Source organism: Protopterus annectens, chromosome 7.part0 (genome assembly GCF_019279795.1).
Source record: "Protopterus annectens isolate FY-2018-M chromosome 7.part0, PAN1.0, whole genome shotgun sequence".
Lineage (NCBI taxonomy): Eukaryota > Metazoa > Chordata > Ceratodontiformes > Protopteridae > Protopterus > Protopterus annectens.
Window position 1 is genome coordinate 106,372,765 of NC_056739.1, and position 16,622 is coordinate 106,389,386.

The 16,622-nt window shown below is 38.3% G+C and overlaps 1 protein-coding gene across 1 annotated transcript in view; it reads right to left on the reverse strand.

Moving 5' to 3' along the window:
* LOC122806265 (mitogen-activated protein kinase 13-like) overlaps positions 1-16,622 on the reverse strand; it is a 713,780-nt gene that overhangs the window by 115,413 nt on the left and 581,745 nt on the right. The window contains exon 9 of the mRNA XM_044076536.1: positions 11,292-11,371. Within this exon, the coding sequence (XP_043932471.1) occupies positions 11,292-11,371 (80 nt within the window). The remainder of the gene's footprint in view (positions 1-11,291; positions 11,372-16,622) is intronic.

A 16,622-nucleotide genomic window follows, 5' to 3' on the forward strand; every position in this document is an offset into this window, starting at 1 on the left:
ATCTAGGCAATGTTATATAAATTATTCAGGAACTGCTGTCTTTTAAATCTTATTCCTCCTGCAAAACATTTTCTGCATGTATTTTCACAAAGTTTCCATTTTTTTCCATGAAACTTACTGCTAAGCTTTTCTAAAAATTCCCTTCCTGTTCTTTTATCTTTACTACAATATTCACTACTTCAAGTATATAGTTGGCTTAGATTTCGATTTCTATTTTCTATTAACTGTTTAACTGTTTTTTTAGGCAGCCACCAGAATTAAACTTAACAAGGCCTTATTCTATATCCCAGCTCAAAAAAAAATTTCCTTAGTTACCACTCATTTACTCGCCCAGTATTCCTGACAGAGTACTCTGAAGTGAATGTTTAAAGTCTGCCAACTCATTACACTCCCAAACCATATGTCCCCAGTTACCTCTTTCTTCCTCATCACACCTCCAACATTTGCCATCTACCTGAGGAAAAAGTCTTTGGAGTCTGTTTGGGGTATAAACGTATCTATGCACACACTTGCAGGCAAAAATCTTAAATCTTCTAGACTTTGTTACATATTTGGGAGCCATACATATGTCCTCTTATGGTTTGTTTGTGAATTGCATATCTAATCTCTCTTCCCTATCTTTTCTGACCTCTTCTGATCGATTTTTATAGTTATTGTGCAATATTTTAAATGCCCTACTAAATCGGGTCTATATTAGAAGACCGAATGTTTAGGTGATTGAACACCTAAACATCGATCTTCTAATACTGAAAGCAAAAAATGGCAAACGGCTGATTTAACACAGGGAAAGACTTCCCTTGGCTGTTCGCCGGAGTTTGCTATTTCCCTACTGCTGAGCGATCTCGGAGTTGGTATATTTAGTTAGGGGGGGTGTGGGGGGCACAGCTCCCCCCACGTCGGAGGGTGTGGGGGCAGAGCCCCCCACTTAATTTAGATGTAAATTAATGTTTTTTGTGTTGTGGCTGAGGGACGTGTTTCCCTGGGACATTCGACATTGTGCGGTTCGATATTAGAAGATCGATGTTTGGGTGTTCGATCACCTAAAAGTTTGGTCTTCTAATATAGACCCTACTAATCATCCCTTTTTTAACAGCGGCTTCTGTTCTAGATTCAATTAAAATAACTCATCCAGTGCAGGTCTTTCATTTAAGATTCCCTATCCCTTTCTTTCTGTCTATATTCTGACATCAGTCCCTAATATGGAAGGCAATCACTAGCCTGCATTCCAAATATCTTCTTGGCCTCTTCCCATTCTATTATCTTTCCCTCTCTAATTATTTTCTCCCAGTACCTTGGTTCCTTTGCCAGCTTCCTCCAGTAAATTCCAGCCCTTTTTGTATATTCTCTATACTCCTAATTGCAGTCATCCCTACCAGCTGAATCTCCTTTCGCAATTGTCTTGTTGACTTAGTTCCTAATATACTTTCTGCTACTTTAGGAATATAATATTCTGTAGGACTGGTACTATTCTCCTTAAGGATCTGCATCCAAAATTCTATTCTTTCCTTATTTCTTGAACAACCCTCCTGCTTCAGCATCCCTTTCCACTTTGAAGTGTAGCTTTCTGCTTGTGTTATGTATAAGAGCTTTACCTGTGTAGCTTTGAAATATCCTTTCAAATCAGGTAATCCTCAACCTTCTTGTTGTGTTAGGAGGATTGACTTAAGCCACTTGACTCTTGCCTCCCCCCAAAATAAAATCCTTCAACTCTATTAATTACTGTCCACAGCTTCTTATCTGGTTGATAAAATGTATCTTGCTATCCATATCCATAGGCAAGAGCTTCCAGGTTCTCAGTTTTTGTACTGTCTTTTTAGCCTCTTCCCATATAACCTTAACTACCATAACTGAATTCTTTTTAATCCCTATTCCTAAATACTTCATTTTAGCATGGCCTATAAATATGGGTATTGCAGGGTAAAGTCATGTATGGGTACATACTTTATAGCTATAGCCTTTGTTTTATCTTCATTAATTTTATATCCCCAAAAAACAGAACCGTCTCATAATATTCCACAACATAGAGATGCCATTTTCTGGTTACATCAGATACTAAATAATATCATCTGCAAATTAAGCCATCTTTTCTTGAACATCATACCAGTTATATCCTTGAATTTCTGAGTCCCTTATTTTCTTTGTCAATGCTTCTAAATATAACACAAATAAGGAAGGGGAGATGGAGGACACTCTGCCTTGTTTCTCTGTTCAGACACAAGTTATAAAAGAGGAACCCTCCAACTTTCAGTTTTTTACTCTGATTCCTCATATATCCTTCTGATTAACCTTATTATTGTATCAGGAAATGCAAATGTTTCCATTGTCCTACTCATAAAATCCCAGCTTACGCTATTGAATGTGTTTCCTCCATCAAGACCCATCAATAACAGTGGTATTCTCCTACATTCTGCTTCTGTCTGGATAATCATTGTTCTATTAATGTTGTCAAATATTTGCCTCCCTCCACAAACCCACATTGGCCCACATCTATCAATTTTAGCATCACCTTTGCCACTCTTTTAGGGATTATAGACAAATACTTTATAAACATGGTTAAAAATCAAAATGTGCTTATATTAAGCCAGATCAGATGGATCTTTACCATCTTTAGGTATTACAGCCACCACAGATTTTTTCCAGGATGCTGGTGCCTCCCCTCCTTTTAAGATACAGCTAAACAAAACCTTTCAGATTTTTATCACTTTCTTCCCTCCTAACTCCCAAACTTCCACAAATACCATCTATTCCTGTAAATTTTCCTGTACATTGGTTATGCATCAACATTTTTTATCTCATCTCCTATTTTAACTGTTGGTTGTTGAGCTTCAACTACCTCTAAACTTGGCATATTTAATTACTCCATAAATATTTCCATGTGTGCCTTTTCTTGACTTCCCAACTTCTGTGCTTTATACCAATTTTTATAAAATTTCTGAAAAATCTCTAACACCACTACAGGATCTCTGGTTATTTTTCTTGTTATAGACTCCCTAAGTTTGACATCAACCCTTTCTACTTTCTGTTGCCTAAGTCATTGTGCCAAACGTTTTTGTGCTCTGGAGGTATTATCAAACCACAGTTGCGTAACAGCAAGCTTTCTAAAGCCATGCATATTATATCCAGGTACTCCCTTATCTTTTCTTTAGCATTCTGCAAATGTGCCTCCTCTTGTTCTGAGATTCCCCTCATTTTGTAATACCTTAAACCTTGTCAGCCCCTCTAAATAATTCTTACAATTTTTTTAACCAAATCTCTTTTTCCTTTTCTTTCTACCCTATTTTTAAACTCCACTTTCATTTTCTCCCACTCACTAGCTATAACTTCTGGAGTACTTTCTATCTTCCCTAATAGCTTCTGAATATTTTCCACTACCCATTCATTAAATTCCTCACTTTTTAACAGGAAGGTGAGGAAGCACCAGTGACTCATCTTTACTTCATTACCCTACAGTTTTATCTTAGTAATTATTAGTGCATGCTCTGAAACAGTTATTGGATGTATGTCAAAATTGTCAATTAAATGCATGTTCCTGTGAAATATAACTTCTGTTTAGATTATACCAGTTATTACACCTTGGGTAATAATATGTACATTTTCTCAGAGTTCCTACTATTGAATTCATGTCTTTCATAACAAATATGTATAAATTTCTTCAGAAATTTAGCGTTTTATTTTCCCCTTCTAGAACCCCCAAATACATTTTCTTTGTTGCGAATCAAATTCCAGTCCCCAACTATAAATAACCTTCCCTGCTGAAAGCTATTCCTCACAGAATTTTTTAAGCTCCAAAATAGCAGTTTTAACTATGTTCATCTTCAAATAATGATGTTTAACCCTCCTAATATGAACACTTGTGCCAGATAGAGAGCTGCTAATACATGTCCTACTTAACCTGAAATTGAAGTTATCCATGCTAAGAAGCAGGTTACTACTTGTGCTTCTACTTAAACTAATTGGTGTCTGTTTTTTTAAATATTTATTCCCCCTTTTTTATTTTTTTAAATATTTATTCCCCCTTTTTTTTTTAATATTTATTCCCCCTCCCCTGTCCTGAAAACTATTTGCATTCTTTACAAAGTCATTAACTGTTAGCACTGAATAAACCAGTGTTCTGTCTTGTTTTGCCATATTATTAGTTTGCCTCCATGGAAAAATAAGAGAAAGAAGAATGTAGCTCTCTGTTGAAACCTGAAAGACAAGCTGAAACCATTTATTGTTATGGAAAAACATTTCATCTTTTTTGGTGTTCTCATATTTACTTGTTTCCACTTAAAATTTGTCATTAGATTAAGCCAAGGGTCTGAATCCAGACATTCACCTATGCAAAAGAAACTGAAAACATAACAGCTCTTCATATATTATGACCTGTGTACTTTATACACCATCCTCCCACAAGAACAACCCAAGATCACAATCCATTAACTTAAAGATGCTTTTGTTCAACTTTTCTTATCTTTCTGCACTGCAATGAGTACATTTCTTAATGCCAAAAAAAGAAGAGGAAGAAGAAGAAAAAGGCATCTGTTTACTTTAATAATGGTTCCACATACAAGGACTTAAAATACTTCACTATAAAATATATAATTTATATTTGTGAAAGGTTTCATGGGAATACTGTTAAGAAAAAACGGTTGTACTTACAGTTACCTCTTCTCCTCTCAACATCCTTCCAAACATTAATGACATGAATGAGTCAAATGCTTTTCATTTCTCCACAAGTTTAACAAAGTCAACAATAGTCCACTCTTTCCACTTATTCTTATACAACTGTACTTCAGAAATGTGATTAATGCTTTGCAGTCTCACATTTATTCCCATATTTCTGTGTTGCTGGTATTCTTGGTGTTCATCTCCATCTCCTAACTCCAGATTATGGTTCAATTCCATGGTGCTCCTGATCCTCCGGGTCAACTCCCTAAAGCATTTTCGTTTGGAACAGTGGAAAAGGTTTCACTGGCAAAGTCTCTCTGTGTGCTTTATTATCAGAAGAATGAGAACCAGAGTCCTCCTCTGCTTGATGGCTCATTTTCTACTGGACAAACTTTTGGATTTCTTTAGGCTGTTCTGCATAACAAAAAAATACTCTGATCTTCTAGGAAATAGTACTCTGAAGACAGATGGATACAGCAGCTTGAATCTTACACCGGATGCTCGATATTCCTGGATTACTGGAATAACTGTTTCTCTTCTGCCAAATGTACAGTGACTAATCATTTTCCAAACTTTCCTGTCTTCTAGTTTTAGTACTTTGCCCTTTTGCCACAGTTTTTTCAGAATCAACTGTTTTCTGCTGGTAGGTTTGCATTTTTACTAATAAAGGTTTTGGCTCTTTCTCTTGGCTATACTTGGTTGCTACACATGGTTTGCCCTTTCAATTAATAGTTCCTGCTGTGGAATACCAGTCCACTTGCTTATTGTACCTTCATAAAATTAATACAGTCTGTTCTTTCTAATTTCTCTGGTACAGCAAAAAATCTCAGATTTTCCCTACTTGCTCTGTCCTCTAATTCTAACATTTTTTGAAACATCTTTTCTTGGGCCGTCTCATACTCGGATAGCTTTTTCTTTATTTCAACTTCAGATTTTTCCAGTTTTATCAGCTCATCTGGATAGTGGTTTAAAGCTTCTTCCATTTTTTCCAGCATTTTGTTATTTGAGTTGATATACTTCAGTGTTTTGTTTATTTTAATAATCTCTGACTTATTTTTTTCTCTAGATTACTGGAAGCCATATCTTGTACCGAAGCTGTTGCCTGAAGTGCTTTTTGCTGAGCCATCATCCTACCCCTCCATAAAGGGGGCCCTTCCACTGACATCTCTAACTTCCAACCCATCACTCATCTTTTCCCTGTATCTAAAATCACAGAAAAATGTATCCAAAAACAATTAGTCCATTATCTGTTAAACAACAACATCCTCTCCCCAACTCAACATGGATTCCATCCTGGGCATAGTACTTCTGCTGCACTAATATCCTTCTTGGATACCATCAACAAAATCCGTGACTCTAGCCTTATAGCATCTTCTCTCTTTCTAGATCTATCTAAAGCATTTGACACTATCCCATTCTATCCTTCTCTCTCAACTCTCTTCCCGAGGGCTGTTGTCTTAGTCTCTTAACTGGTTTAAAAGCTACCTCACTCTTAGGCAACATGCCGTCAAATGGCAGCATTCTATCTCTCCCTTCCTTCACACCCCCATTGGTGTCCCACAAGGTTCAATCCTTGATCCCCTTCTATTTAACATATTCATTAACACCCTACACCAAGCTATACTACATACCTCTCTAGTCCAATATACTGACTCAACCGTAGTCTGCTCTGCACCCAACCCCGATATCTTTCAACAAGTGACCCAAACAGTTTTCTCTACTGTTGAATCTTGGCTCCATAAGAATCATCTGTCCTTAAATGGCAAAAAAAAAACTTATGTTGTTCACCCCCAAAAAAAAATACCTCTATCAATATACAAGGCTAACATTCTCTCACTGAATTCAATAAAAATTGAATTTGTGGCTAGTACCAAACTTTTAGGAGTCATAATAGACGATAATCTAAAATTCGATTTACATATCCAATCCAACATCTCAAAAACACACAAAACAACTTGACCTTCTCTACAGGCATAATAAATTCCTTTCCTCGTCAACTAAACAAGCCTTAGCACTTTCCTATTTCCCTCTCTAACCTATGGTGCTCCCTTATTAACTACTCTGCAGTCTTCTCTAAACTTAAAATTAGAATCTTGCTACAACAAATTGCCAAATTTGCTTCTAACTTGCTGTTATTCAATATATAACACAAAGCTTCCGAACCCAGGAATACTCAAAACAGCAATTATATTAATAATAGATTTTATTCTTACCGGGAGAAGCCGAAAGACACAACATTCTACCAAAACCAAATATTAAAATGATATCCTATAGTGCATAAAAACATCCAAATACAAGCACTTTCATCTATGACAATTCAGAGACTTTATCAAGATGAATAACAACCAGAGAAGCACCATTTATATAACACACCCCTAATCTTTTCCAACCAGTAACAGGAAGCAAACACTACACTAATTTAAGAACTACAATAATTGTTGTCAAACACTGTGTTAAAATATAAAATTAAAATAGTATATTAAAATATTAAAATATATATCAAATAACAGTTCTGGTAAACAACTAAAATATATTTATATTTCTGTAAATATCCACATACATACACAATATTATTTCTGCAAATCTAAAATATAAATGGTACTTCTCTGGTTGTCATTCATCTTGATAAAGTCTCTGAATTGTCAGATGAAAGCACTTGTATTTGGATGTTTTTTATGCACTATAGAATGTAATTTTAATATTTGGCAGAATATTTGGTGGAAAAAAATCTATTATTAATATAATTGCTGTATCGAGTATTCCTGGGTCTGGAAGCTTTGTGTTATATATTGGTTTTGGAGTTGGACATTTTCCTACTTTGTCGTCATTCAACCCATCACTGTATAGCCTTAAGAAATCTCCACTGGCTCAAATTCCCACATTACCTACTACACCTTCAACTAACTACCTCTCACAGACTAATTTACAAATCACAAGACTGCCCAGCACTCAGCTTCTTATTCTCCCCTTACTCCCCCACTAGGTCATTACACTCAGAAAATCAAAACCTACTTCAAGTCCACAAACCTAACCTAATGGCAGGTAAACTCCTGTACTCGTGGACTATTGCCAGATGCTGGAATAATCTCCTCTCCTCCGCATGTGCTGAACAACATCTCATCAAATTCAAAAAAGCCCTCAACAAACACCTTCTCTCCAATTGGATCTGTAACTGCTCCAACTTGTCTAATGCTATTACTTAACTCTCTTTCTCCTGAAATAGACCCAGTAATACCCTTGACTATCTAACCACATAAACCAAACTTTCCTCCATTCGAAGGGTCCTTGATATGCCATCAACCATTTCTAATTCTTTTATACTTCACTTAAGCATTCCAACTACTAACCTTATCATGTAACTTCTTTCTACTTGAACTCTCTCTGCTTTCTTAACTTCCCTCTGTACCTAATATTGAATATAGAATCCACAGCTGCACCACACTCAAAATGATGGACTTTGCTTGATTTTCCTGATACTTCATCATTGTTTGAACTTGCTTATTTTTGCATTATTTGAAATTGCTTACTTATTGACTTTGTTTCATTTTATTCCTAATTTTGTACTGTAGCAAGTTGTATCATTTTACTGCCAAAGTTTGTATTGAAGTGATTCTTGTAAATATTGTAATTACATTGTTGTAGCCACCTCTGTACTGTAATTATCTTGTTGTATTTGTGTATCGGAGCTTTTCTCACCAGGCCTCCACTGAAAATGGGCTCTCTTCGGCCTAGTGGACATTCCTGGTAAACAAATGTAAATAAATAAATAAAATAAATAATAAAATAAATAACAGCTGCAGGATTCTTCCTAATTGGTGTTTTCTCTTCACCTTTTCTAATAGAATTTATTTTAGGCTCTCTTAGTTTCATCTTAGTAGGCATGCAGGCAGTGTACGGCTCTAGCCAGTAAATTAATTTTACTTAAGCTAACAATATTTCTGGCTGTCATTTCTCAGTTTTTGTTTTCACACTGGGAGAGCTGAAGTTAAGCTGCTGATCATTGCTCAGCCATCTTGGAAGCCCCAAATGCTATGCTGTCCTTATTGTTAGAGACTGGATTAGAGGGAAAATTTTCTGCAACTTCCTCTACCTCTCCCCATATAAAGAAATAATGGCAAGGTCAGCAATGGGTTTCCTATGAACGTACTTATGGATCTCTTGGATCCTATAGAATGTGTTATGCTTCTTGAAAGCAGAAGGTTGGGAATTTGGTGACATAGTGGCAGCAGAGAATGCATCCCCCACAGCTCCCAAAACAGGTGGAATAGCCACAAGCTTAAGAGAGTGTATATTGAGAGATTTATAATATCTCTTTTGGGAGTCTGACACTTCTTTGTTCTTCCATTTGAAAATGTCTTATTTTTTTAAATGGTGTCGCCAGAGGAAATTTCCTCATTTGAGGAATCCGAAAGGGTATCCTCCATCTCAGATTCACAACTTGTGGTGGAAGAAATCTGAGAAGCACAATTCAGTCCTTCAAGTCAGATAAAGTCTGCTCTACTTTAGATGAGGGAACTTTCTTCCTTTTGATAGGAGTGGAAGAGAAAGAAGCAGAGAGGGCTGATAAGAATGGATGGCTTTAAACAGTCATTAAGAAAATTAAACCAATCCTCCTAACTCTCCTTCTGAGAAGAAGGGATAGGAAGAGGGGCAAATGTTTGGTTTTCTAAGTGACATTTCTGAGCATCCTACCATGGGCTGAAGTCATATGGCTGACCTCCAAAAGAGACCAGCCGACTTCTCTCACAAGCACATGATGTATGCCTCCCCACCCTCACAAAGGATACTTCACTACTCTCCCTTTCTGGTTGACTCCACAGGATGAATGGTTTGTGCAGACATGTGAGGGTCCTGGGCAATAGTGGCCCCCAAAGAGGATGCACTAGAGAGTGCAGAAGACACAGACAGCTGGTCCAAGGGCTCAATATGCACCCTTAGCAGATTCATCAGCCACAGATCATACAAGAGACGTGGATATTCGGGTATCATCATTCATCTCGCTCAACTTTTTCTTTTTTCTTACCCAAGAGGGAAAAATCTGCTGCAACAAAATCGTTGATATGGTTTCACACACCAAATACATCAGACATCTGTTTTCTGACAAAAAGCGCATCGACATCACTCTTCTTCTAATGGTTTTCATAGCAAAGGATAAGCAAACAGAACATGAGCCGATGTCATGTTCAACGCACAAATAAAAAGAATAGAGTGGTAGTCTTTTTAAGGTATATGGTTCCCAGAGTTGCATTTGCCCTTTTGGACAGGCATAAACAAAGAATTCCCCATATCTCAAGAGGAAAAAGGAAGGGTCTCCAATGGGATGCTTATCTGCTTGAAGACAAAGTAGCAGAGGTCTACAATCAGCACCACCAGACACAAAGTTGGAGTGAGTCTGCATGAGCCAGTTATGGCAAGAAAGTTCTGAGTTTTGGCAAGTCTATTCATCCTTTTTATAGCTATCATATACTCTCATGCTAAGGCAGATGTACAGTGTGTGAAGGAGTCGAAAGGTTTGTACACAGGCCAAATGTATGACATCGTTGGCACGATACAGCCCATATGTAATGGCCACCTCATCCATGATCTGAGGAAGAACATCAGTGTTTCTGTCTAAACAACAAGTGATCAGGTACTTTTCATACAAAGAAACAGCAGAGGTGGGTCTAGTGAGATTTTAACACTGATAATGCAAGGAATGAATGCTCAAATTTCTGACGAGTAAGGACAAAACGCTGGGACTGGTCGACATCATGATGTTATGCAGAAATTAGGAATGGTGGCAGTTACCTGTAATCCAGTAAGGACGCATGATATGGCACATGTTTATCAACAAAGCATGATAGCTGTACGTTCCCATAACACAGCATTCACTAAACTCAACATTTTCTATAATGCTTTACTGTAAAACAATTTACAAAACAGATGAAATTCAAACAAGCAAATGCTAATTCAAAGTAAGGAAAACAGCCAAGAATACACTACGTAATATAAGTTTTAACACAAAAGTAGAAAAAATATACTAACGTCAAATGCTAACTTAACAATAATCCAATAAGAAATAAACAATGACTGGAGAGTAAATGAATTTTATAGGCAGTCAATAACATCAATTTTAAACCTCTGAATTATTCTAGCAGAGAAAAAAAGAAATTCAAACAAGCAAATAAAGCAGATAAAGCATATATTAAATAAAATAAATTTGAATTCATACATGAAGTAAAATATACTAATTTACAGCTTAGACACTTTACAAACAAATACAATATATGAAGCTAATAAAGAATATCCTTAGTTCCAGTCTGACAGATGTCTCCATATCCCATGTACTAGATAATGAATATAACATTGTAAAAATGTGAACTAACATTTTTGTGCACAAACCAATACCCATTTTTGTGACTTTCAGCTTTTTTAAATAGAGCTGGCAACTTTTTGGCATTCATTTCTTCAGGTTTCTCTAGAGCTACAGTTTTCCTTTTAAGAGTAAATACCCTTTGCAGGGCAATCCCAGTACTGTTGCCTGTAATGTGACATTTGGGCATTTTAACAAACAATGATCTAGCAATGTCATTTATAAAGGGCATCTGTCTACTGTCTGTGAAATGTAACTACTGATGTGCCCTACAATGTCGATTTCTTACCTCCTTATCAGTTAGCTTTTCAGTAAATTCTGGACCAGGAGTTCCTGTGATCTTCATTATCTGCATCAGCTGATCCAGGTCTGCCATAATGTTAAGGAATGCAATACATTTATTATGTAAAGTCTGGCCGAAGCTTGAAATCTAGTAGTAATGTCAGAACCACTGCATTCACCACAACAAATGAAAGACAAACTACTACAGCATTCCATACTTCCATGAAGTAAAATAATAAAGATATGGCATTTATCAGCAGAATCATGACCACATAGGCATGCTGCTATTACTCTTACAGGTAATTTGTCTCTTATACGAGGATACTAACTGCAATGTGTGTATGTGGGGTAAGAAACCCAGTGGGTACTGTGTCTGTGGGTGAAGCAGGGCATGGTGTGGTGTGTGTGTCTCCTTGGGTGGTGTGTCTGTCTCCTGAGAGACTCTTGCAGGGGTCAACATGTTAGCCTCTGGAATTAAATGGTGAAGAACATTTGTATTCAGCACTATGATGAAATGGTGTGGCAGGTCTGTGTTCAGCACTATGATGAAATGGTGTGGCAGGTCTGTGTTCAGCACTATGATGAAATGGTGTGGCAGGTTTGTGTTCAGCACTATGATAAAATGATATGGCAGGTTTGTGTTCAGCACTATGTTGAAATGGTGTGGCAGGTTTGTGTTCAGCATTATATTGAAATGGTGTGGCAGTTCTGTGTTCAGCACTATGATAAAATGGTGTGGCAGGCACTGTTCTTAACTGCAAAGTGAAATGGGGCAATACGGTGAGGTGCAGCTATCATTGAAGACATGTTACAGTGGATACAGTGTGCATCCATGTGCTATGATGTGAAAGGATATTATGTTCATCTTTGAGATGAGGTAATACAGGAAGTCCTGAGTTCATCTCAGGAATGAGCTGTGGATGGGCTAAATTTTTCCCTGAGATTAGAAAATTTAAGAGGTACTGTGTTTATGCCTGGGTTGGAATGGTGTAAGAAATGTAATGTTCGTTTTACTGAGACGGAGGCAAAATACCATAGGGGTAGATTGTGTATCTCAGAGGTGAGACAATGTAGGGAGTATTTCACACTTTTGATAAATGCAGAGTGCATTGTTTGACCTATACAGAGAGATCCCACTGGGAATATTTTGCATAAATCGAGCTGAGTCATAAGGATAGAATACCTCTGGGAGAGATGGTCAGGGACAATACATGTCTCTCTCTGCTGAGGCGCTGCAAGTGAATAGCTTGTTTATATATGAGATGATACAGGCAGGCGGTAGTGTGTTCATCTCTGCAGACAGATGCCCCAGGATGCTGTGCATATCACTGTGGTGTAGCAATACAAGGGCAGAGTACATCTCTGGAGTAAGATGGTGCTGTATATACATTACTGAGCTGGTACAACAGTGCCGACTTTGTCATTAGGGTGACATGACACACACACCACTGTATTAGTCTCTGTTGTCAGATGTGAATAGGATAGTATGCTTCTCTGGGGAAATGTGAACAGGCACAGTGTGTTTTGGCGTAAAGTCATCGGGCAGCGTGTTTCAGGGGTGAAAGGTCAGTGGTAATGTGCTTAGTTGTTAGTGACACTAGGTAGAGAATATGTTCACATGCAGCTCATGGGAAAACAGTAAAGTGGTAGTGCTTTAAAGGTAGGATTGGACAGGAAATTGTGCACTTCCAACAGGACATGATGGACTTCTCTGGAGTGGAATGTTTACAGAGGTAGCATGTTTATCTCTGGAGCTGGATTCTTTACCTATGGAGAAATCATGTAGGATGTTGTCCATCTATGAGTGTGAGTGTAGGACACAGTGCTACTGTGTGCTGTATCATTTGGCACTCCAGACAGTGACACAGAAGCACTGTGTTCACCATGGAATGAGATGATACATTATCTTCAGCTGACAGACATTTTACACTTCTCGTATGCTGACATACAGGTAACTGTGTTCACCCACTGGACAAAATTATGTCATTTATTTATTTAATTTAGGGTGCATATGCCAATATAAAGGGTACTGCTTTCCCAAGGGACATAAAAAATAAACAACCAATACACTTGTACTCTGACACAGGACAGTTTAATAATAAAGTTAAAATACTAATGTAATCTGTTAAGCTTTTGTCGTGAGACCTCTTCAGAATCATTGATTAAAATAGTATATTCAAACATCCAATGAAAACAAGCTGAACATACACCCCCCCCCCCGAAAATGCATCAATCAAGTCCGGAGATGTATTCCAATTCAGAAAGTCTTTGGATCTGTCATGACCAATGAAAATACACCAATATGCATCCATAGCTCGCAGAAACAGCGATGTGGCAAGCCACAAATAAGGGATGAACAAAAACCATACAAATGAGTGATGTTTAAATGTTTAAATCTTACATGCCCTACATTTCAGTTCACTACTTATTGATACCCTTCATTTAAACCACGGTAATTTGTAGCATCAACATGCATTTGCCACACCATCTCCCTGTGTAGTAGAGTGCCACTTTCGCCCATGACTTTCTAGATTGGAAGTCGTCTTTGGACTTTTGATTTTACTCGATCTTTCTGAAGAGGTCTCACGACGAAAGTGCTTAACAGTTTACATTAGTATTTTAACTTTATTATTAAACTATCCTGTGTTAGACTACGAGTGTACTGATCATTTTTTTTTTTATTTTATCTCGTTAAGCTTCCAGTCCTGTGACTCGTGTCTATTATTGATTCCCAAGGGACATGATAATATAACACCTTTAATCTCTGGTGCAAGACATTTTACATGAATGATACAGTGATACAGAGGCACTATGTTCACCCATGAGATTAGACAGGTAATGTACCTCATGTATGTTGTGAGACGATGGAAGATAACTGTCACAGAAATAACCTCTTTACATCAGTTCCTGCCTGCCTTCAAAGGTCTTTCATTCCCTGGAGTCCCTTTGAGAATTTAAGGATACAGTCTTTCCCTTTAAAGAGCGTTTTGCCAGTGATCATCTCAGCCATAATGCAGCCAACAGACCAAACGTCCACTGCAAAGCAAACATAAGCAGCATTAAGTGCAGATACAGCCAAATGAACACACAATTTAAACATAATTACAACTAAACACCTATATTAAACATGTTCAACAGTAACATCAACAGTAAAAGAAACAGTATATATATATATATATATATCTATATATATATATATATATATATATATATATATATATATATATAAATAATGTACAGTGAACTAGAAAAAAATACGATTTTTTTAAAATATTTTTGCCCCACTGCCTGCAAATCATCAGGCCCTCTTTCAGACAATCAGCCCAACTGCTCCTCACCAGGAAAGACTTGACAGAGAGATCATCAGGGGTGGCTTGAAGGTTTCTCCTGCCCCTTGCACAAAGACTGTGTAGTGCTAAGGAAAGGCATGCATTGGTTTCACCTCATATCATGCGTTCGGCCCCAAAATCCGGACAACACCAAGAAAGGGGGTGTCCATATTCATAAAGGACACCCACACCTCAAGGTTGGTGGCAACGCATGATGCATCGGAGACCATCCAGGTGCAATTAACCATAGGCAAGACTGCTCTGCAATTTGTAGCATGTTACAGGCCACCCTCTCAAACTCAGGAACCTCACATGGCCTTCCTGAAAACATTGGAGGATAAATGTATCTCCAAACACCATCATACTAGGTGACTTTAACTACCCTAATATAGACTGGGAACACTACTCAAGCCCGAACACTCTAACCCAAAGATTCCTGGAGTTCATAAACTCAAATGCCATGGAACAACTAGTCACCATCCCCACAAGAGGAGAAAACATACTTGATCTCATCATCACGAACATGGGATCAAAATGTTCAACACCGAAGTATACCCCTCACTGGTGAGATCAGATCATAAACTAATCTCGCTGGAGGTCCTCATCCCGCCCCACCTGAAACAAAAAGACCACAGTGAAAAACTTCTCAAAAGCCGATTTCACACTTCTAAAAACTAGTGTGGTCTCCTTTAAGGCCCCTGAGCCAGTGGTAAACATTACTCAAACCGCTGAATCACTTACAAATGCCTTCTACCAGCACCTACAGGACTGCATGGATCAGGCAATCCCAAACAAAACTAAGACTCTCTGTACCAAAGGCAAGCGCCCAGTCTGGTGGACCCCAGCCATAAACAAGCTCTACAACAAAAGGAGGAAGCTACTACAAGATAGAGCAAAATCCTTGAAAGGTAAGACACCTTTGATCATTATAAGTAAAAACTAAGAGCTCTCATAAAATCATCCAAGGCAAATTTTGAGAGAAAAATCGCCAAGGACTCTAAAGAGAATCATAAGGCCTTCTTTAGCTATGTTAGAAACCTAGGAGGAAACTCCCAGATATGCTCAGAATTAGTTCAAAATGATGTGAAAATTACTGAACCTACACACATTGCCAACATACTGGCTGACAGGTTCAGTGCAAACTTCTCCCCTCCCCCAAAAGGAGAGATATCTATTCCAGAGGATTGTAGCCCCCAAACATCTCCAACGCCCAGGTGAGAACTGCCTCACTAAGGCAAAAACACAGCATCCATGGGACGGATGGTGTCCCCGGCTGTGTGCTTCATGAACTCAATGAGGAATTAAACCCATAGTTAGGACAGCTGTTTAATCTTAGCCTCACCTCAGGATACGCATCCAAGGAGTGGCGACGCGACTGTGGTCCCACTTCATAAGGGCGGTGCCTCCACAGACCCTGGAAATTACCGCCCCATTAGCTTGACAAGCCTTATCTGCAAAGCCATGGAGAGGATCATAATGGAACTCATAAATAAAGACATAGGAACTTGCAGACTTTGGATCCAACTCAGTTTGGCTTTGTCAAAGGCAGATCCTGCCTCTTAAACTTGGTTGACTTTTTCTCGAGACAGTCACCAAGGCCATTGATGAGGGAAAGGCAGTCCATACAGCCTACCTCGACCTGGCAAAGGCCTTCACACAATACCCCACTCAGGTATCATCGAAAAACTCATCAGCTTGAATGTAAACCCATACATCACAAGATGGGTTGCAAACTGGCTAAGTGACAGAACCCACAGGGTCAGAGTTGCTGGAGCCATGTCAGACTCAAAGCCTGTCACAAGTGGTGTCCCACAGGGCTCAGTCCTGGGTCCACTCTTGTTCAGCATCTACTTTTCTGAAGTACAAGCAAACACAGGAGGGTTATGGCTGACAAAGTTTGCAGATGACTGCAAACTGGGCGCCATAGTCGAAAACACATCTGACACAGATATCCTCCAGAAGGGCCTCACAGAAATGGATAACTGGTGCCAGAGCCATGGCCTGAAGTT